The sequence below is a fragment of the Monodon monoceros genome, unplaced genomic scaffold (genome assembly GCF_005190385.1).
Source record: "Monodon monoceros isolate NGI ecotype Baffin Bay Population unplaced genomic scaffold, NGI_Narwhal_1 Super_Scaffold_18, whole genome shotgun sequence".
Classification (NCBI taxonomy): domain Eukaryota; kingdom Metazoa; phylum Chordata; class Mammalia; order Artiodactyla; family Monodontidae; genus Monodon; species Monodon monoceros.
This window is the reverse complement of record NW_021703774.1, coordinates 123311973-123335998: the sequence shown is the minus strand read 5'-3', so window position 1 is coordinate 123335998 and position 24026 is coordinate 123311973. Positions and strand designations below refer to the sequence as shown.

At 40.4% G+C, this 24026-nt stretch overlaps 1 protein-coding gene across 4 annotated transcripts in view; it reads left to right on the top strand.

Annotated features, from left to right (window-relative positions):
- The window catches only part of IL12RB2 (interleukin 12 receptor subunit beta 2), an 80778-nt gene that overhangs the window by 43884 nt on the left and 12868 nt on the right, over window positions 1-24026 (top strand). For all 4 annotated transcript variants that reach the window (XM_029228550.1, XM_029228553.1, XM_029228551.1 and 1 more), the window contains 4 exons: window positions 2071-2290; window positions 16400-16600; window positions 21809-21907; window positions 21998-22156. In XM_029228550.1, coding sequence (XP_029084383.1) covers window positions 2071-2290; window positions 16400-16600; window positions 21809-21907; window positions 21998-22156 — 679 coding nt within the window. The remainder of the gene's footprint in view (window positions 1-2070; window positions 2291-16399; window positions 16601-21808; window positions 21908-21997; window positions 22157-24026) is intronic.

Here is a 24026-nt window from a genome sequence, read left to right as displayed (position 1 = left end):
GTTAAGGAGACCAGTTATCTGAGAGATGTTTATCGCCAAACTGGAGCTTGACATTTTATACAAGCATAACTCAAGGGTTACCATATTTATTTGTCTAACTCCTTGGCCCCATCCTCACCTTCTCACTGATATTTACAACTCAAAACTAATGCAAAGTGGGTCCAAGCCCTTCCCTGCCCTCTGGGAACATTTACTCATCTTTCCAACCTACACCTCTGTTTACTCCATCACTGGGATCAGCTGGATTTCCACAGCGGTCTCTAGGTAGGTTCATTGTATCCAAGAGGACTTGACGTTTCCTCCCTTCTGTCAGCACTCTACCGCTGGATTGCATGAGATTGCTGAGGTGTCTGTGAACGATAATGAGCGCGTGGTAATGCAGGCTGTTTCCCTATTGCGCCTTGGGTTCCTGGCAAGAATGAGGAGCTTTGTGAGCCCAGTTAACTCTTGGGGAGTGCCTTTGGGTGGGGTGCCTGGGATAGGGGTGACAGTCCTCCCTCTGGAGCTGCACAAGGGACAGGGAGGGAAGAATGGAGTGAGAGAGAGCTGAGGGAATGGTCTTCCCTAGCCAGCTTTTGCTTTAATTTATCTTGTTTTTTCTCCTATGACAAAGGGCATGTTTATTAATAACAGTTCAGAACATCACAATGTCAAAAGCACTCACTTGTTTTAATCCACACCATGGGCCTATGAGATCAGCTGTGATGGACGTTTGCAGCGCTAACTTTCTTGGTTCCTGCCAGGACAACAGGATGTCTTCTAGGGAACGGCTGAACGTGCGCCCAAAAATGCCCCCAACAACATGGCATTCACCCAGTGTGTTGACCATGGTTTATGATCCAGTCTTGGGCCTTGTGGATCCAGAAGGGTACCTAGGGCATGATCTGCATTATTCAAGCTCCTAGAGCCTGAAATATAAAAAGCTGGATGTTCATGCATTAATTTATAGTGAGAATTGCAGCTGTTGGGCCAACCAGAAGGCTTGAGTCAGCAGATAGGAACATCCTCTCCCAGCGTGCTAATTATTTCAGAAGCCAAATTATAATCAGAAGGCCAGTTTTTTCACTTTAAGTGAGAAATACAAATTTTAAGTGAACCAGATGTTCACGTTAGCCCAGCCTCTCCTGACAGATAAATGACGATAAATGACATAGGAAACCAAATTATTAAAAGATTGCTTAGGGAGCAGAGAACCAGAGAAAGGGGCATTTGCCAATCCTAAGGTGTGTCTTTCAGCGGCTTGAGGCCACCCCACACCCCATGGAAGGAAGAGCCTTGTCAAGAAAACTGTGATGCTTAAGTCTGGTGAGCAATGCCTTTCTCTCCCTGCACTAGGCATGGACAGGCACCGCCAACACAGGCCTTGGCAACTCCCCATTTCCAATGCTTCTGTTTCCCATGGTCCTTGTCCAAACAGGGTTACAGTACAAATAATTAGTTTTCTGCTTACTTTCTGGGATTGTTCCCAAGCCATCTCAATTGGAATTCTTGCAGTTCCAAAACTTGTTAGTCACACATTTATAAACAGTGTCTTAGTTTCCTAGCACAGATGGCTAATCCAATTCACTAAGTATGGATTTTACTAGTTTAGCTCTTAAGAAGCTTGTTTTTGATTTCAGGAGCAGCATTGCACTTTCTATGTAAAAATATATACGTGTGTGTGTTTCACAAATTTGGAAATGGAGACTCAGAGGGTCTGAATGCCTTGCCCAGGGTCACACAGCTGGTGATTGGTAGAGCTGGAACTCAAACCCAGATCTTCTGAGTCCAGATCCCTCACTTGTTCCATTGAATGTAATTGAGTTTTCTCCTATTAGGAAGTGTCACTTTGAAGCAAGAAAGGAAAATCAATATGTTTTTAAGAATTAGCTTTAAAAAATGTTAACTGATTTTTTTTTCTAAGTGGCGGGGCTGGATGGAGACATGAAAGTGTGCAATGGAGGAGATGAGATGTAAATAAAAAGGTCACTCCAGTGTAGCCACCTGCTGCTGGCAGTCATGAGGTCCTAGCATAGAGCATCCAGCGACCTTGTCTGAGAGTACATAGTAAGGAGATGTGTTTTGTTGCAGAATCTGAGCCTATCAGAGGCAAAAGGAAAAATCCTCCACTATCAAGTGACCTTGCAGGAGGTAGCAGGGGGAAAAGCCACACTACAGAACATCACAGAACACACCTCCTGGACCTGGGTCATTCCCAGAACTGGGAACTGGGCTGTGTCCGTGTCTGCAGCTAACTCGAAAGGCAGTTCCTTGCCCACTCATATTAACATAACAGACCTGTGTGGGGCAGGTAAGTACCAAATTTTCTTTAATATTACTTGAAGGAGATTGTTTTACTAAACTCTTATCTCCCTCAGGTCCAGCTCAGGGCCTGGTATGAGTAACACAGGAGTTTAGAATTTGGAGTCAACAGCCTTCAGAGGCCATCTGAAATTTCCATTTAGCCAGTGAGTGTCCTTGGACAAGTGAATTAACACCTCTGAGCTTCAATTTCCCCCTCTCTAAACTAGGGATTTTATTACCTGAATTACAGGTCATTGTGAGATTAAATACAGAGACTAATACATAGCAGGTACCTAATAAATACTGGTTAAGGAAATATTCATTACATTAAATTGAACACTATTATCTGGCTCATTTTTCCAGAAGCAAGAATAATATGTGTTGTCAAGTTCTAGAAAAACCATACCTATAGTCAAAATATGTTTTAAAACCAATAGTATTAAAATGAAATTCTGGCTGTTATGGAACTATAGTACAATTTTGCCATAATACAGCTCTTTATTACACAAATTTAGATATGTATCCAGTTATCTACACTGAAAACCTCCCAACTAGCTATACACATTTTATAGTTGCATCCCCTGAAAACTAACTTAGGATGTAAGCCCGTAATTCATCAAAAAAAATAGATATTAAAGCTATTTCTCAAGATCTGTATAATAAAAGTATTTCAAGTCAAGATCATTGGCCTAACTTTTTCAAAAAATGCCTGATAGAATAAAACTCTATAATTAGATCCTTCCTTAAAATTCAGTGTAACAGTTTATCCACATGGGGGTCTAGCAATTATCATTTTGAAGAAGCTTCTACCAAAAATGATTATCTTATAGACACTGTCAAACCTTGGTTATATGTCATTTCAGTCGTACATCTGTAAATGTAGAGGTAATATAGTAGATAAAAATACAAATAAATATTGATATAACCTTGGGTTGGCATATGAGTTAGGAATCGCTCTTAGGAGTAAGAGTTGCTCTTACCAAAGGCCTGACTACAGTGACTTATTTATTCTCTTGTATAAAAGAAATTTGGAGTTGGACAGCCCAGGGTTAGTGTGACAGCTTCATTACATTGTGAGGACTCCAGGCTCCTTTCTTCCGTACCCACTGCCAAGTTGACTTCCATCCACAAGATGGAAGTGGCCCAGGATGGCTGCTGGAGCTCTAGCTGTTTCCTTCTAGGCAACAGAAAAGAAGAAGGGAGAAGCCTCAACTCTCACTCTTCAGGAGTTTTGCCCCAGGTCACACAACAACCCTTGCAGTCATTGACCCTAACTGGTCACCTGATCACACCCAACTGCAAAGGAGGCTCAGAAATACATTGTTCCCTTGCTAAAGAAGCTGAGGAGGGAGTATTTGGTAGGTAACTGGTAATCTCTGCCTCATGTGGGGAAGGCATGAAACCTGAAGGAAAAGATGGATTAACTATAGGGAAAAAAATCTCAAACTTTATGCATAGTAAAGTAAAAAATTTTAAAACACCATAAATAAGGCTTTAAAATGCAAAGAGCAATTTAAGAAAAGTGTATGCTACATTCTTGGTAAAAAGAGGATTGATTATCTATATATATAAGTTTTCAAATAATAAGAGATCATGGGATATGAACAGGCTACTCAAAACATAAATATAAAATAAAAGTAATAATAAAGATATGAAATTTTTAGCCTAGTTAGCAATCAGTGAGATGCAAATTTTGAAAAAACATGAGAAATCAAACCAGACCGAGAAAGAGTAAGTAAAATTAGCATAACCTATATTGGTGAGAGTGTGGGGAAAATATACCCTTGTATACTGCTGGCAGGTGTGTAAATTGGTACAACTTTTTTAAGAGAAAGTTGGCAATTGGTAAACACTAACAAACTTTAAATATGAACATATCTTTTGATCAAGAAATTTTGCCATTAGAAATGTGTCCTCGGGACTTCCCTGGTGGCGCAGTGGTTAAGAATCCACCCGCCAATGCAGGGGACACAGGTTCAAGCCCTGGTCCAGCAAGATCCCACATGCTGCGGAGCAACTAAGCCTGTGCACCACAACTACCAAGCCTGCATTCTAGAGCCCTCGAGCCACAACTACTGAGCCTGCGTGCCACAACTACTGAAGCCCACGTGCCTAGAGCCTGTGCTCTGCAACAAGAGAAGCCACCCCAATGAGAAGACAATGCACCTCAGTGAAGAGTAGCCCCCACTCAATGCACCTAGAGAAAGCCCGTGCACAGCAATAAAAACCCAATGCAACAACAACAACAACAAAAGAAATGTATCCTAGCAAATAATAAGGCATGAGCTTAAAAAAATGTAAGCACAAAAATGTTTGTTGAAATGTTTTTGAAATAATGAAACACCTCAATAATGAAACACCTCAAAGCCTAAATATTTAATAATAGAGGATGGATTGGTTAAATATATCATGACCCTCACCCACCTTAATCCCACTCCAGCATTAAAGTGATATTGTAGCTATGTTTTTATTAGCATGGAAATATGTACATAATAAGTGAAAAAGTAGGCTTTCAAAAGTATACATGGTATGATGTCATTTAAAAAATATATTTACACAAATACACATTTTAACATAGTAAAAAAAATCTAGGAGAATGTACATGGAAATATTAACAGAAACCATATCTACAATATGGTATTACAGGTGATTTTTATATTTAAATTTTTTTTCTTCAATGAATAAGTACTATGTATATAAGTTTTAAAGGGAATTCTGTTGGGGAGAAATTGAGATCTTACCACTGTTTAGTATCCTGCTCTTGTTAAGATGTAGTATGTCAAAATACGTAACTTCTTTAAACCTCACTGCAGATGGGTCTTGAGGATATAAGCTTCTTGAAGTTTCTGGGCCCATTCCAGCTTCTTTATTTAGATTTGGAAACAGCTTCTCAAAATGACACATTCATTATTTTAGAGTTGGCCTCTACATTATTGATTCAACAAAAATTTATTGAGATTACTATATAAGGTAACTGGAATTCACAAGAGGTAAAAAATACAATCAAGGTCCTACAGTTATATTTTGATATTTTGTCCAGTGGGAGGGATAGACATATAAACAAGTAAACTGCAGTACAGGATAAGTGTAATATTAGAGGTGTGCACAGGGCACTCTAGGAACAGAGAAAAGCTGAAGCATGGGCTTAGAGAGGAGGCTACATGTGAACAGAAATGGAGAGACAAGATGGTGTTAGCCAGGCAAAGTAGTGCAGGTGTGCGAGTGTGAGGGTTTGCTTTAAAGTGAGATCTGAGCAGGCATGTAAGTTGAAAAGGAGAAATGGGGTGGGAAAGAGTTGAAGGGAAAGGGGAAAGGGGATCATTAATGGAATGAAGTTCCTGGGGAGCTAAAAGATGATGGGATCCAATAGCAAAAAAGATGTAAGAGACACACTTCTTCCTCTCATAATGGAAGGTGTTAAATAAGGGTGAGGCTCAATAAGGAGGAACGTGGAGGGGTGGTAAAGTAGGATATTGAAACAGTTCTCTAGAACCGAGCTGTGGCTAAGAGGGTCCTACTCCCAGAAATCTCAAGAGCCTATTGTCTCTCCTAATGCCACATCTAAACCATCCATTAAGAGTAGTTGTGCACCCCAGCGAGACCTGGAGGACAGATTTGCAAACCACATGGTCCCATCCTGGAGCCCTCTTGTCTTATGCAAATTCTGCATGATCTGTAGGAATAGCGTACCATGATTTTTGTCTCCCTCTCTTTCAATATATGTTCACACTACTCACATAAATAACTTTCCTTCTAGGAAGAGAAAAATAATGCCCCAAGAGGCAGAATTATGTTGATTTTGAGAAAGTAGGGACAACTTTGTTGTAAAAGGTATATGCCACAGCACTGCATATCAAGAAGCACTAGAATGATTTTGTTGGTTTATGATGAAAATTGAATGTGTGCTAAACCCACCAGTCAACAAGTAAAACATATTTAATATTTCAGACCAGTCCCTGTGCTCAAGAATTCTTGAAACTATGGCAAGAAACAGCAGTACAGCCATAAATAGAGGCCCACACAGATGTCAGAGACTGAGGCCCCAGGAGGTGATGTAACTTGGCCAAGATCATATACACAATTAGTGGCAGAGCTGGACTGGAAAACCAAGCCACCTGTCTCTTAGGTGGGCACTTTTTCCAAATACCTTATGACTCCATAACTCTATTTAGAAGTTCTCAGTGAAAATGGAGGTGGGAAGTCGAATGATAGAGGCTAAAGGAATAATTTGAAAGGTGTCAGAGAGGTGAGTTGTGAGCAGAGTTCTAAAGGAGAGAGCATGCCCTGGCAAACATGATGGAGAGGAAATTCAGGCTGGCTCCTGCCAAGTGTGGTGACTCAGAGGCTAGGCAATGCCAGGTTGATTTACTTAGCTAACTGCAAAGAGAGCAGTGGTTAGAAAGGCTCTTTGGCTATTTTAGCCCATCATCTGGCAAAGGGTCTTGCAAACCCTAGGTGCTCAATACATATTACTGAATGAATACATTTTATTCTCTAAAACAAAACAAAACAAAAGCAAACTTGTGACATAACCAGAAAATAAGATACCAAGGCAAATGAAGATAAAGAACCAGGGCTGGAGAATTCGAGTTCCTGGCAAGGGAGCCAACACACAGGTTCCAGGCTCTCACCACCAAACCTTCCCTGAAGATAACCACAGGAGAGACAGAATAGAATGGCTGAGTGCCTGTGGATGGGTAATAGTGATAAAGGGGGAGGGCTGAGGTAGCACTTGCTGGTTGCACTCCTTTTTCTTCCCCTTGTTGCCCTGAGATGTCCATCTCCTGGGCATTTTTACTATGGGCAGGAAAGTCTGGAGGGCAGGGCAGAGTAACTTCAAGGAAGCCCTGGAACCTGACAAAGAGTGCCTGAGATTTTCTTCTGCCACCCATCCCATGGCCTGGCAATTATAAAAGAGAATAACAGCCCTACCCCCCATGAAGAGCAGTGCCATCCACAGAGACATGGGTAGGTTCTGGAGCTGCCAGGTACACCTACGGGGAACAGGAGACAGGCAGAGCTTAGGGTGAACCACTACAGGCTCCCTGGCTTTCCTCTCTGAAAAGCTCTTCCACCCCACCTAAACTTACCTGGAGGAGCGTGAGCTCTGGCTAAACTTTCACTCCTCCCCCAACAGAAAAATAAAGGCCAAGGCTGCTGATCAATCCAAGAAAATAAAACATGATCCCAAAGGAGGAAATTAGTAGAAATCTGAGGGGCACAAATTCTGGGAAAGAAAGGCAGCAAATGGGACTACCTGTATGGTAGGAAGTATAACCAGCACAACAGAAAGAGCAAGAGTTTAGAATAAGCATAATAAGTATCCTTAGAAAGATAAGAGAGGATGCTAGGAACATAAATCAGAAATAGGTGGTTGTGGAAAAGGCCCAAATAGAGATTCAGTATGGAAAGTTCAGTTGTTGAAATAATGAACTCACCCAATGGGTTGGATTGCAGAAAGGACTCATCTGAAGATTGAAAGAGTACATGGAAGATTGGATGAGAAACTCTTTGAAAAGTCATCAAAAGGGGAAAAGAATTTGAAAAATGAGAAGACTTAAAACACTGAAAGAATAAAAAGAAAAGTAATGACAACCACCTAAAAGGAGTCCCAATAAGAGAAAAAAAGTAAATGAAAGGAAAAAAGTATTCTAAAATATTTATCAAGAATCTTATAGAACGTACTACTCTGATGCAGGATGTCAATAGTGGGGGATGTGATGTGTGTATGGGGGCAGGGGTGTGTGGAAAATCTCTGTGCCTCCCACTCAATTTTGCCATGAACTTAAAACAGCTTTAAAAAATAAAGTCTATTAAAAAAGAAATAAGAGAAGAAAAGAATATGAGTGCAGAATGATCAAGCAGGTGTTGCTCCCAAAAATACAAAGATAGATCAGTATCAGAAAAATGCATCATTGTAATTCATTACTTTAATACTGAAAGAGAAAAAAAAGGATATGTTCTTAACAGATGTAGAAAAGTATTCAGTAAAACAAAGTTTTTAGTAAATAAATAGTTTTTTTTGTTGTTGGTGGTGGGTTTTTTTTGCGGTACGCGGGCCTCTCACTGCTGTGGCCTCTCCCGTTGTGGAGCACAGGCTCCGGATGTGCAGGCTCAGCAGCCATGGCTCACAGGCCTAGCCGTTCCGCGGCATGTGGGATCTTCCCGGACCGGGGCACAAACCCATGTCCCCTGCATCGGCAGGCAGACTCTCAACCACTTCGCCACCAGGGAAGCCCAAATAAATAGTATTTTATAAAAATCAAATCTATTTGAAAGCTATGAATAAAAGAAAACTTTTTAGCTTTGCTAAGACTTTCTACCAAAAACATGCAGCAAGCATCATCGTAATTAAGATATGTAGGAACATTCTCTGTAAAATTACAATATAAAAGCAAAAAAAAAAAGCATAAGATTTAATTCAAAGATTGAAGAGAGAAGATATTTTAAGTGTACAGCTAATAAGATTATTACATGGAAATTTTAACAAGGGCAATAGACAAATTATTAGAACTAATTAGAGAGTTTAGCAGGTCTGCCAGAATAAGAATAACATACACAAATTAATACTGGAAAAAGCAGTAGAAAATAAGATGCCATTTAAATTGCAAACTAATAGTATAAAGTGTCTAGTAATTAACCTAAAAAAGAATGCATTAAACTCTAAGGACGAATTTTTGAAATTCCATTAAAAGATATAAAAGGAGACCTAAATAATTTCAAATAGACAGCATATTTATAAATGGGACAATTTAATGTTGTCTAAATTGAGCTATAAATTTAATATAATTCCAATAAAAGTACCAGCTGAAATTTTTGAGGACTCTGATAAACTGATTCTAAAAGCTATATGGAAGAATAAAGTTTCTTGAATACCCAAGACCACTTTGAAAAAAGAAGAGCAAAATGAGGAGGGACTTTAACCACCAGAGAGTCAGGTGTCACAGAGCCTCGTAATGTAACCAGTGTGTTCTGGTGAAGAAGCTGACCTAGACACAAACCCATGAATGTGTGGAACTTGGTGTGGGACAGGGATGAAACCACATTTGGAAAAATGGACTCACTGTGTGGAAAAAATAATAAAGTTTATTCCCTTAAAAAAAAATACGCTTTACCTAGATTTGGATTAAAAACCTAAATGTGAAAGGTAAAACCAAAAGCCAATGGGTGGAAATGTAGTTTAGTATCTTTGTGACCCCAGAATGAAAGGATTTCATGAACAAGACTCAAAATACACAAACTGTGGATAAATTTACCCACATCAAAGTATGTTTGTGCAACAAACACATCATAAAGTTTTCAGAGATTGAAAGACTGGAGTGAGATATATTTGGTGTTGAAAACTAACAAGTGATTAATATCTAGAATATAAAAACTATTTCTGCAAGTCAGGAAGAAGACAGGAAACACAACAGAAAAAATGAGTGAAGTATGAGAAGGGGAAAGTCACACAGCTAGTAATATGGGAAGAGAAGCTCAGCCTCATAAGAAATCAGAAAATGAAAATAAAACCACAATTAAATACCACCTTACATGTACCAGATTGGCAAAATGAGAAAGTCGGAAAATACCAAGTGCTGGTGGGGAAATGAGAACTTCTTATGCTTTTCTTGTTGGAGTGTCAACTGACTATTTTAGAGATCACCCTGGCTGTATTTAGTGAAATAGGTGAATTTAGTCTATAATCAAGAAATTCTGTGCATTTAGAGAGAGAGAGAGAGAGTCACTTTTTTTTTAAATTGGAATATAAAATAAATGCAGAGGAAATAGGCAAACTACCTGAAAAAGAATTCAGAGTAATGATAGTAAAGGTGATCCAAAATCTTGGAAATAGAATAGAGAAAATACAAGAAACATTTAACAAGGACCTAGAAGAACTAAAGAGCAAACGAACAGTAATGAACAACACAATAACTGAAATTAAAAATACTCTAGAAGGAATCAATAGCAGAATAACTGAAGCAGAAGAACGAATAAGTGAGCTGGAAGATAGAATGGTGGAAATAACTGCCACAGAGCAGAATAAAGAAAAAAGAATGAAAAGAATTGAGGACAGTCTCAGAGACCTCTGGGACAATACTAGGCACACCAATATTCGAATTATAGGCATCCCAGAAGACAAAGAAAAAAAGAAAGGGTCTGAGAAAATATATGAAGAGATTATAGTTGAAAACTTCCCCAACATGGGAAAGGAAATAGTTCATCAAGTCCAGGAAGTGCAGAGAGTCCCATACAGGATAAACCCAGGGAGAAACATGCCGAGACACATAATCAAACTAACAAAAATTAAACACAAAGAAAAAATATTAACAGCAGCAAGGGAAAAGCAACAAATAACATAAAAGGGAATCCCCATAAGGTTAACAGCTGATCTTTCAACAGAAGTTCTACAGGCCAGAAGAGAGTGGCAAAATATGTTTAAAGTGATGAAAGGGAAAAACCTACAACCAAGATTACTCTACCCCACAAGGATGTCATTCAGATTCAACAGAGAAATCTCAAAAGCTTCACAGACAAGCAAAAGTTAAGAGAATTCAGCACCACCAAACCAACTTTACAACAAATGCTAAAGGAACTTCTCTAGGCAGGAAACACAAGAGAAGGAAAAGACTTGTAAAAACAAACCCAAAACAAGAAAATGGTAATAGTAACATACATATCAATAGTTACCTTAAGTGTAAATGGATTAAATGCCTCAAACAAAAGACACAGACTGGCTGAATGGATACAAAACCCATATATGTGCTGTCTACAAGAGACCCACTTCAGACCTAGGGACACATACAGACTGAAAGTGAGGGGATGGAAAAAGATATTCCATGCAAATGGAAATCAAAAGAAAGCTGGAGTAGCAATACTCATATCAGACAAAATAGACTTTAAAATAAAGACTATTACAAGAGACAAGGAAGGACAATATATAATGATCAACGGATCAATCCAAGACAAAGGTATAATAATTGTAAATATCTATGCATCCAACATAGGAGCACCTCAATACATAAGGCAAATGCTAACAGCCATAAAAGGGGAAATCAACAGTAACACAATCATAGTAGGGGACTTTAACACCCCACTTACACCAATGGACAGATCATCCAAACAGAAATAAATAAGGAAACACAAGCTTTAAATGACACATTATACCAGATGGACTTAGTTGATATTTACAGGACATTCCACCCAAAAACAACAGAATACACTTTCTTCTCAAGTGCACACAGAACATTCTCCAGGATAGGTCACATCATGTGTCACAAATCAAACCTTGGTAAATTTAAGAAAATTGAAATCGTATCAAGCATCGTTTCTGACCACAATGCTATGAGACTAGATATCAATTACAGGAATAAAAACTTTTAAAATGCACACATATGGAGGCTAAACAATATGCTACTAAACAGCCAAGAGATCACTGAAGAAATCAAAGAGGAAATCAAAAAATACTGAGAAACAAGTGACAATGAAAACACGACGACCCAAAACCTATGGAATGCAGCAAAAGCAGATCTACGAGGGAAGTTTATAGCAGTACAATCTTATCTCAAGAAACAAGAAAAATCTCAAATAAACAACCTAACCTTATACCTAAAGCAATTAGAGAAAGAAGAAGAAGAAAAACAACAAAAAAACCCCAAGTTAGTAGAAGGAAAGAAATCATAAAGATCAGATCAGAAACAAATGAAAAACAAATGAAGGAAACAGTAGCAAAGATCAAGAAAACTAAAAGCTGGTTCTTTGAGAAGATGAACAAAATTGATAAACCATTAGCCAGACTCATCAAGAGAAAAAGGGAGAAGACTCAAATCGACAAAATTAGAAATGAAAAAGGAGAAGTAACAACTGACACTGAAGAAGTACAAAGGATCATGAACGATTACTACAAACAAGTATATGCCAATAAAGTGGACAACCTGGAAGAAATGGACAAATTCTTAGAAAAGCACAACCTTCTGAGACTGAACCAGGAAGAAATAGAAAATATAAACAGACCAATCACAAGCACTGAAATTGAAATTGTGATTTAAAATCTTCCAACAAGCAAAAGCCCAGGACCAGATGGCTTCACAGGCGAATTCTATCAAACATTTAGAGAAGAGCTAACACCTATCCTTCTCAAACTCTTCCAAAATATAGCAGAGGGAGGAACACTCCCCAACTCATTCTACCAGGCCACCATCACCCTGATACCAAAACCAGACAAAGATGTCACAAAAAAAGAAAACTACAGGCCAATATCTCTGATGAACATAGATGCAAAAATCCTCATCAAAATACTAGCAAACAGAATTCAAGAGCACATTAAAAGGATCATACACCATGACCAAGTGGGGTTTATTCCAGGAATGCAAGAATTCTTCAGTATACACAACAATCAATGTGATATACCATATTAACAAACTGAAGGATAGAAACCATATGATAATCTCAATAGATGCAGAAAAAGGTTTTCACAAAATTCAACACCCATTTGTAATAAAACTCTCCAGAAACTGGGCATAGAGGGAACTTACCTCAACATAATAAAGGCCATATATGACAAACCCACAGCCAACATCGTTCTCAATGGTGAAAAACTGAAACCACTTCCACTAAGATCAGGAACAAGACAAGGTTGCCCACTCTCACCACTATTATTCAACATAGTTTTAGAAGTCCTAGCCACAGCAATCAGAGAAGAAAAAGAAATGAAAGGAATCCAAATTGGAAAAGAAGATGTAAAACTGTCACTGTTTGCAGATGACATGATACTATACATAGAGAACCCTAAAGATGCTACCAGAAAACTTCTAGGATACAAAGTTAATGCACAGAAATCTCTTGCATTTTTATACACTAATGATGAAAAATCTGAAAGAGAAATTAAGGAAACACTTGCATTTACCATTGCAACAAAAAGAATAAAATACCTAGGAATAAACCTACCTAAGGAGACAAAAGACCTGTATGCAGAAAACTATGACACTGATGAAAGAAATTAAAGGTGATAGAAACAGATGGGGAGATAGACCACATTCTTGGATTGGAAAAATCAACATTGTGAAAATGACTATACTACCCAAAGCAATCTACAGATTCAATGCAATTCCTATCAAACTACCAGTGGTATTTTTCACAGAACTAGAACAAAAAATTTCACAATTTGTATGGAAACACAAAAGACCCCGAATAGCCAAAGCAATCTTGAGAAAGAAAAAAGGAGCTGGAGGAATCAGGCTCCCTGACTTCAGACTATACTACAAAGCTACAGTAATTAAGACAGTATGGTACTGGCACAAAAACAGAAATATAGATCAATGGCACAGGATAGAGAGCCCAGAGATAAACCCACACACTTATGGTCACCTTATCTTTGACAAAGGAGGCAAGAATATACAATGGAGAAAAGACAGCCTCTTCAATAAGTGGAGCTGGGAAAACTGGACAGCTACATGGAAAAGAATGAAATTAGAACACTCCCTAACACCATACACAAAAATAAACTCAAAATAGATTAAAGACCTAAATGTAAGGCCAGACACTATCCAACTCTTAGAGGAAAACATAGGCAGAACACACTGTGACATAAATCACCTCAAGATCCTTTTTAACCCCCTCCTAGAGTAATGGAAATAAAATAAAAAATAAACAAATGGGGCCTAATGAAACTTAAAAGCTCTTGCACAGCAAAGGAAACCATAAACAAGACGAAAAGACAACCCTCAGAATGGGAGAAAATATTTGCAAACGAAGCAACTGACAAAGGATTAATCCCCCAAATATACAAGCAGCACATGCAGCTCAATATCAAAACAACAAACAACCCAATCCAAAAATGAGCAGAAGACCTAAATAGACGTTTCTCCAAAGAAGACATACAGATTGCCAACCGACATGTGAAAAGATGCTCAACATCACTAATCATTAGAGAAATGCAAATCAAAACCACAATGAGGTATTACCTCACACCAGTCAGAATGGCCATCATCAAAAAATCTACAAACAATAAATGCTGGAGAGGGTGTAGAGAAAAGGGAACCCTCCTGCACTGTTGGTGAGAATATTAATTGATACAGCCACTTTGGAGAACAGTATGGACGTTCCTTAAAAAACTAAAAATAGAACTATTATATGACCCAGCAATCCCACTACTGGGCATATACCCTGAGAAAACCATAATTCAAAAAGAGTCATGTACCACAGTGTTCATTGCAGCTCTATTTACAATAGCCAGGACATGGAACCAGTCTAAATGTCCATCGACAGATGAATGGATAAAGAAGATGTGGCACATATATACAATGGAATATTACTCAGCCATAAAAAGAAATGAAATTGAGTTATTTGTAGTGAGGTGGGTGGACCTAGAGTCTGTCATACAGAGTGAAGTCAGAAAGAGAAAAACAAATACCGTATGCTAACGCACATATATGGAATCTAAAAAAATGGTACTGATGAACCTAGTGGCAGGGCAGGAATAAAGATGCGGATGTAGAGAACAGACTTGAGGACACTGGAGAGGAAGGGGAAGGTGGGACAAAGTGAGAGAATAGCACTGACATCTATACACTACCAGATGTAAAATGGATAGCTAGTGGGAAGCATCTGCATAGCACAGGGAGATCAGCTCAATGCTAGAGGGGTGGGATGGGGAGGATGGGAGGGAGGCTTAAGAGGGAGGGGATATGAAGATATATGTATACTTATAGCTGATTCACTTTGTTGTACAACAGAAACTAACGCAACATTGTAAAGCAATTATACTCCAATAAAGATATTTAAAAAATTTTTTAATAAGTTGGAGTATAGTTGCTTTACAATATTGTGTTAGTTTCTGCTGTACAGCAAATTGAATCAGTTATACATATATATATATATATGAACTCTTTTTTAGATTTCCTTCCCATTTAGGTCACCACAGAGCACTGAGTAGAGGTCCCTGTGCTATACAGCAGACTCTCATTAGTTATCTGTTTTATATATAGTAGTGTATATATGTCAATCCCAATCTCCCAGTTCATCCCACCCACCCCTTCCCTCCTTGATAACCATAAGTTTGTTTTCTAATCTGTGACTCAGTTTTTGCCCTGCAGATAAATTCATCTGAACAATTTTTCTAGATTCCATATATAAATGATATGTGATATTTGTCTTTCTCTTTCTGACTTACTTCACTCTATATGACAATCTCTAGGTCCATCCACATTGCTGCAAATGGCATTATTTCGTTCCTCTTTATGGCTGAGTAATATTCCATTGTATTAATATATATGTACCACATCTTCTTTATCCATTCCTCTGTCGATGGACATTTAGGTTGCTTCCATGTCCTGGCTATTGTAAACAGTGCTGCAATGAATATCGGAAGCATGCATCCTTTCAAATCATGGTTTTCTCTGGATATATGCACAGAAGTGGGATTGCTGGGTCATATGGTAGCTCTATTTTTAGTTTTTTAACGAACCTTCATACTGTTTTCCATAGTGGCTTTACCAATTTACATTCCCACCAACAGTGTAGGAGGGTGAGAGAGACACTTTTGCACAGGCACACATGAGGACATGCTAGAGAATGTTCATTGCATCCTTGTTTGTGTTGGCAAAAAGTTGGAAGGAAGCTACTGCTTGTCACTTGGAGACTGGACAAAGACAAGGTTGAGGCAGCAGTCTGAAGGAATGAGCTGGATTTTCATATAGCAGCAGGATGGATGTATCCTGGAAACATAATGTTGAGTGAAATAAAAAGTTAGGAAATGCATTAGATTTACTCCAAACATGTTTCATGAAAATTCAACACACTAGCATAAAGCAACACTAATTCTCAAGGACACATATATATGTAAATAAACATATGGGAGGTGGATTAGAAGGATGCATATTATATTCACTAGAGCAGGTACCTTTGGGGACACAGAAATGGGAAGTGAAATGGAAGGTGAAGGGGAAAATAATTTCATAAATAACACTACATAGGGTCCTGGCACTGATCTGAGAAGCTGGATGAACAAAATCTGTGAACCTGAAGTTCTTTAAAAGAAATCGGTTCTTGCTACAACTTTGCTGGGTTGAGTTGTTGTTTTCTATGTCTTTATCCACTGTGATTTTACTTTTACCCCTCCCCCTCTTTCCCCATAAAGGGTTGCTGGCTCCTCAACAGGTCTCAGCAAACTCAGAGGGCGTGGACAACCTCATGGTGACATGGACACCTCCAGGGAAAGCTGCCGCTGCTGTGCAGGAGTATGTGGTGGAATGGAGGGAACTCCATCCGGGGGCCAGCACGCAGCCCCCTCTAGGCTGGTTGTGGAGTCCCCCCTACAACCTGTCTGCTCTGATTTCAGGTACTTAATTATTCACCTTCCTTCTAGAGGGTTTCTAAGTTCACGTTTTTTGAGGAAATTGCAGGTGGGAACCCAGAGTCATGCCTTCAGTTACAGGCAGCTGCATGAGAAGAAGGATAGTGATGACCTAGAGCCCATCAGGATGCACCACTGCAGCCATAGAAGACTCACTGATTAACTAAAAACTCTAGAATTTATGGAAAACTTATGTGCCTGATACAGTGCCGTATAAGATGACTGAATAATGAACCCAACAAACATGGCTGAGAGCTAAGTAGTAGCCAGTCAGTGTGATGGACACCTTGCATTTGGGAGTTCATTTAATTTTGAGAACAGTCATGTGTAGCAAGACTTATTATACCCATTGTACAGATGAGGAAACCAGAAGATCTTTCATTTCCAATTCTGCTACTTACTAGTTGTGTGATAAATCCAGAATTATCTATATGATAATTGGTGTCTCTAGTCCTCAAATTCTGAATCTGTCAGTGGTTAAAATCAAGTGATAGAAAGTGTCTGAAAATTTATTCAAATAATTGGACAGAAGTTAATCAATGCCTTTTCTTTTTTTTTTTTTACAATTTCATTTTACCCTTGGAGCAAGCACAACCTAAATTTCTGTATCATACAATATGAATTTAAATGAAAAAGAAATCTCACAAATAGTTCAATCCTGAGCATAAACCACATTGGACAATTGGAAAATAAGGTAGCCAAAGGCTCATTTAATCATTTTTATAAATGATTGCTATGGTGCACATCTTCCTCCCATCAGAGTGTGACACTTGCCCTTTAGCTTTCATCATAGCAATCCCTAAATGGGGCTTGCCATTCCTGACCAGTGAAAAGAATCCTTAACCTCTTCTCTCAGAGGAGAGATCTAGTCCTAGTCACACAGCAGGCAGTTGACATTTGCCAAACAAACATCAAACGGCAAGGTCTCAGGTTTATTTTTTCTCAAGTTCTTAATTCACAAACTCTGAAGTGTCTTACTCTATCTGTTAGCCACAGTCAGCTTCTTATTTTTTTATTTTTTTATTTTTATTTTTGGCTGTGTTTGGTCTTTGTTGCTGCACGCAGGCTTTCTCTAGTTGCGGCGAGCGGGGGCTACTCTTCGTTGCGGTGCGCGGGCTCCTCATTGCAGTGGCTTCTCTTGTTGCGGAGCACGGGCTCTAGGCGTGCGGGCTTCAGTAGTTGCAGCAGTGGGGCTCAGTAGTTGTGACTCGCGAGCTCTAGAGCGCAGGCTCAGTAGTTGTGGTGCACAGGCTTAGTTGCTCTGTGGCATGTGGGATCTTCCCGGACCAGGGCTCGAACCCGTGTCCCCTGCATTGGCAGGCAGATTCTTAACCACGGCACCACCAGGGAAGCCCCACAGTCAGCTTCTAAGATTGTTTTGTGTTTAAAGTACTCAGAGGCCTCCCTTACTTACCGATGAATACGTTACCAAAAACCTATTAGTGAAATTCTTCTTATTTTAATTTTCCCAAAGAGAAATGGTATTATTTGCATATCAAAGTTAGGTTAGTTAGGGCTTCCCTGGTGGCGCAGTGGTTGAGATTCCGCCTGCCGATGCAGGGGAGGCGGGTTCGAGCCCCGGTCCGCGAGGATCCCGCATGCCGCGGGGCGACTAGGCCCGTGAACCACAACTACTGAGCCTGCGCATCTGGAGCCTGTGCTCCGCAATAAGAGAGGCCGCAATAGTGAGAGGCCTGCACACCGCAATGAAGAGTAGCCCCCGCTTGCCACAACTGGAGAAAGCCCTCACACAGAAACGAAGACCCAACACAGCCATAAATAAATAAATAAATAAATAAATAAAAAGAGTGCTGCCTGGATAATCCAGTGAACATCAGAGGAAAGTGAGTAAGCCATTAGGGGTCTGGAACTTTTTTTTTTTTTTTTTTTTGGTACACGGGCCTCTCACTGTCGTGGCCTCTCCCGTTGCGGAGCACAGGCTCCAGACACGCAGGCTCAGCGGCCATGGCTCACGGGCACAGCCGCTCCACGGCATGTGGGATCTTCCCGGACCAGGGCACAAACCCGTGTCCCCTGCATCGGCAGGCAGACTCTCAACCACTGCGCCACCAGGGAAGCCCGGGTCTGGAACTTTTAATGTGGAAACCACTTAGCCCATAGAAGAGAATTCTGGATTGGGGCAGTGGGGGGTGGTTGATGGCTGTTACTGGCTTCGACATGTATATAAGAAAGAGTATGTGTCCTTTGTTGTTTTGGAGAGCATAATGAAGGCCCTCTGCATAAAAATTATAAGAAGACAGATGTCAGCTCAATTTTGAGAAAGAACTTTCCTTATACTTGATGGTCTCTAATAGGACAGTTGATTGCCCCTCAAGGCAGTGTGTTCTCTGTCCCTAGAGTTGTTGCAGTAGAACCATTTTTCCTTTAGAGCTGTTATGCCCGTCAAATCAGATAAAACAGTGGATAGAAAAGGCATTTACTGAACTCTAAACTGCTATATAATTGTAAAAGCTTATTATAAACTGTATTAGGATTTACCCCTTTGGGATAGTTTGAACTATATAGTCCCTACAGTTCTTTCCTTTTAGAAATTCTATATTCTACACACAATGCATAAAATAGATGACAAGAGAGAATGTTTTTCATACTTAGGAAGCTAAAATGTTTCCTAAGTATGACATATTCATTTGAATAAAATGAATAATACTGGGTAAGATAACTATTAATTCAAGTTGTTCTCCCACTTGAAAACACTTGATCAACTATGAGTCTGTGTTGATGTTATGTTCTGGAAATAAACACTTAAAACTTAACTCATACTTATCATGAATTCAAAGTAACCCTCTCCAATAAGTAAGATGACTCATTGTCATCAGATCCTTACCAGTCTTTTCTCAGCATCTGGCTGGGGCCAAGTTGGGTGTTTTGGAGCAGACTACAGTGAAGTCCACCTCCTGGATTATAAGTTGGTGTGGCCTAGGCTAGAAACTGTCAGTCCTGTCTTGTCTTGCTGAAAACAGTTCTGACCTTATAGAGACACTCCTTTTACAAATATGTAGACATCACAGTGTCTAGAAAACCTTCCCTGATGCCTAGCTATTTGGGCCCCTCTTCTGTATGGTCCCATCATACTTCCTCTGTGATTACTCCTCATTGCTGATCATTTAATGTTTGCCTTCTCCCAGACTTAATAGGTGAATTTAGCTTTCTGCAGAAAAACCACCTAAGAGGTGGTTTATAAATGTGAAGACAGAGCCTTTGCCCAAGGGTGCCAGGTATATGTGTATGCCTGGGGGTTTCAAGATATAAGCCTGGAAGTTGGAGCCAGACTGTAGAAAGAAATGAAAATATTAAGAGTATGGGCTTCGGGCTTCCCTGGTGGCACAGTGGTTAGAGCCTGCCTGCCGATGCAGGGGACACGGGTTCGTGCCCCGGTCCGGGAAGATCCCACATGCCACGGAGCAGCTGGGCCCGTGAGCCGTGGCCGCTGAGCCTGCGCATCCGGAGCCTGTGCTCTGCAATGGGAGAGGCCACAGCAGTGAGAGGCCCACGTACCGCAAAAACAAAACAAACAAACAACAACAAAAAAAAGAGTATGGGCTTCATCCACCAGCAGCAAAGGCTAAGGAATTTTTGAGGTAGGGAGCAGACAATGATTAGGGGGTGTTCATGTCAGAATTAGCCAGTAAAACAGGAGTTCTTAAGGTCAGAACTGGGGAACAAGCTTGCCAGGGCTCTGCTCTTCATAGAAAGGAAAATGTCAGCTAAGTTATGGAGCCACATTTTCCTCCCTCCTCCACTAAGGGTGGGCTGTTCATAAGAAGGAACCCACAGCTTCTGATGCAGCAGCTCCCCAAGGCCTCTGCCCTGAACTCACACTTTGCATGGCAAAATGCAACGAAACCATTTGCCTAATGAGCTCATCTGGAACTCCCACATGGCACGGTGGTTGGTGGGTCCCTTCCAGAACTAGCGACAGAGCAGCCAGGCACCAGCCCCTCCCAAATGAAATGATTCCATATTCCGTGTTGCCCTCGGAGCTTCTGGGTCTGGAGGCTACCCACAAAGTATCTTTGGATTACAGGACTAAGCTGATTGCAGCCTCGCTCCATTTCACTCGGTTCACGGATACGAGTTGGAACTCACCCATGGTGTGAGTTTTGATTTCCTCATGGTCCCTTCTGACGGTACTGGTTGCACGTCTGAGCTTCATATACTACCTACTTGCTGGAATATTTAAGGGACAATGGATTTTTATATAACACACACACTAGTAAATTATTTTGTGATGTAAAATTCTTCTTCCCCAAAACGAAAATGTTAAACCCTAATCAATTGTCAGTGTAGGGGACCAGACCTACCTATGGCAGGGCATTGAACAATATGGGAGAGAGTCCTTACCCTGACCACATGAGACTACAGTTAGGTACCTAACAGAAATAATCTTTTTCCTTTAAACTTTCATTGGGAGTTTAAAGATATGTCATGGGCAGTATCTATGAGAGGGGACTTTTCTTTACAGGAAGTAGAAATCTGAGATTCATGGAAATAGGGAGTTCAGAAAGGGAAGAGTGACTTGCCAATAAACTTCATGATTGACAGAAAACTGCCAAGTGTGGCACTTTAAAAGCTAGGAAGGAGGGCTTCCCTGGTGGTGCAGTGGTTGAGAGGCCACCTGCCGATGCAGGGGACACGGGTTCGTGCCCCGGTCCGGGAGGATCCCACATGCCGCGGAGCGTCTGGGCCCGTGAGCCATGGCCACTGAGCCTGCGCGTCCGGAGCCTGTGCTCCACAACGGAAGAGGCCACGACAGTGAGAGGCCCGCGTACCGCAAAAAAAAAAAAAAGCTAGGAAGGAGTATTAACATTCCCAGGTGTCTTCCTAATCTTCCAAGCTGTGAAACAACTGAGATCCGAGTGGAACATGGTACGAGGAGGGGGGGAAGGGGGGTAACAAGGGGGTAGATTGCACTGAGCACCCCTGATTAGTCACGCCTGAATGTGTCATCCCATGCTACCCTGTCAGAGCCTGATAAGCATCTAGGGAATTAGAAGAGCCGTTCCGGTGCTATGTCTGCAAAACACCACCCTTACTTTTCTGTAAACAGCAAATAATTTATTTGTAAAAGTCAAAGTTTTTTCTTGAAGGTGAGTTTTGTTTCAAGAGCTGTCTGTGTGGTTTTCTTTAAATCCTTGTTTCACCCGGAGTAGCGTCTGTCTTTATGTCTTGCAGAAAACATAAAACCCTACATCTGTTATGAAATCCGTGTGCATGCACTTTCAGGGGACCAGGGAGGATGCAACTCCATCCGGGGTAACTCTAAACACAAAGGTGAGTCTTGGGACCTTTTGCCCAATTTTGCTGTAGTTTAATGGTTTGGATTTGGAGGGTGACAAAAGCCTCCTGTGTTCTACTTCACAGCACCACTGAGTGGCCCCCACATTAATGCCATCTCAGAGGAAAAAGGGAGCATTTTAATTTCATGGAACGAAATTCCAGCCCGGGAGCAAATGGGCTGCATCCTCCATTACAGGATATATTGGAAGGAACAGGACTCCAATTCCCAGCCTCAGCTTTGTGGTATGTGTGAGAAACAAAGCCAGCAGGGTCTTTCTTGTTTAGGTGTTGGGAAAACACAAGGGTGTACAAGTGCTAGCACCATACCTGGCACTTAGGAGGTGCTCCATAAATATATGTGAAATTAATTGAATGAAGAAAAATAGACATCTAAACACACACACACACTCACACACACAAAGTTACTGAATATGTGTTACATGCCAAGCAAATTGAAGAAATGAAGTTACTGGACGAGGCTTTCAAGGAGCTTACTCATATGGGGAGATAGCATTTCAAAAAGCAATAAGCGTGCTTTGATACTATTATATAGACCCTTGAGGCTTGCAGGAAATGCATTTGGAGAATCTTCGAATCACCACACTTGCAAATACCATCATAGCGTATTATTTTCTCCTTAAATGGATAAAATACAATTTAAGTAACTCCTTATGACCCATAATTATGCTGTAAGACTAAAGCAATTAAATTCTGGCTGGAGCATTATCTCAAATGATTTCATCACTCGTTCACCGAGCAGTTCCAAGTCACTTGCCAGATTTAATGTTCTAATCTTTGATTTACTCAGTTTTGTTTTGTTTTTCCTGGCTTGAGCTTCCCTTTAGTATTTCATAGGCAGCTGGCTTTCTTTCGGGAGCATTTATCATAAAGAAGCAAGCATTTTATTCCTTTGTGAGAACTATTAGGTCCAAGAAGAATGTAACAAAGCCAGCCTGAGATGTAGGTGTCAGAGGGCTGCCTGCAGAGTGATTTTTACCTGGGAAACCTGAGGAACTGGTCCTCTCTCTTGACCTTAGATCTGCAGTACTGCTTCTCTAAAAGTTATGACTTTTAAAGCTAATTAATTTCTTATTACATAAATAATACTTGTATATAGTAAAAGCATTCAAATAGTTCAAAAAGATATAAAGTGGAAATTATCCCTTCCTCCATACTTAGGCTGTTAGCAGTTCTTTGTGTGTTCGTCCAGAAAAAAACTTAATGCATACATTTGGGATAAACATCTGTATTCTGATCTGCACCTTACCTTTGCCTCTCAATAATGCATACTGAGATCTTTCCACATCAATCCATGTGGACTTGTCTCATTCTTTTTTAACAGCTTTATAGTATTCCACTGTAGGATCTTACGGTAATCAGCTTAATAACCCACCATTGTTAAATACAGCAGGTCACTGAACAGAACTGCTCCCCGCTGTCAGGGTCAGTTCTGAAATGCACCCCCAAAGGTGATGAATCAATTGATCTCGTCATGAGCCATTTGGAATACTTCATATGAAATTTGCTCCCCCCCAATTTTTCATTTTGACAGAATTTAAACCAAGATGCTTATTTACAACAAGATCAACATGGTTAGATGGTTCTTAAATCTGCTCTTGTAGATGTTGAAGAAATTACCTACCTTTTTTGCACCAAATCTGATGAATCTAAAGTCTGTGTAAGGGTATTTTAAAATAAGTTTAAAGGGGAGAAGGTGCAGATTCAAAGTCCTGTTTTGTACCAGTTTTAGATGGTTTCCCTCTTAGCACTTACAGATGAACGAAGACCTGTTCCCTATCTTCAGAGAGCTCACAGTGCACCCAGGGAGATGGAAAAGCACACAAAATTGATATGTAAGTGCTGTAATCAAGGACTGACACCTACTATTGCATTGGGCAACCAGAAATCATTGGCAAATCCACAAGTGCCATTTCTAGAGAGTGGTAGAGGGCAGTAGGTTGAGGAGGAGGGAAAAAGAAAGCAGAGAGGCTCCACATCAGCAAAAGGAGGATGGAGTTCCGAGGCGTCTTCTGTCACGGCCCCTAACAGCACAAGCAGGGTGCAGTAGGAACACTTCGCCTGCCTGGGCAGGTGAGCAGGGTAGCCCTGGGGT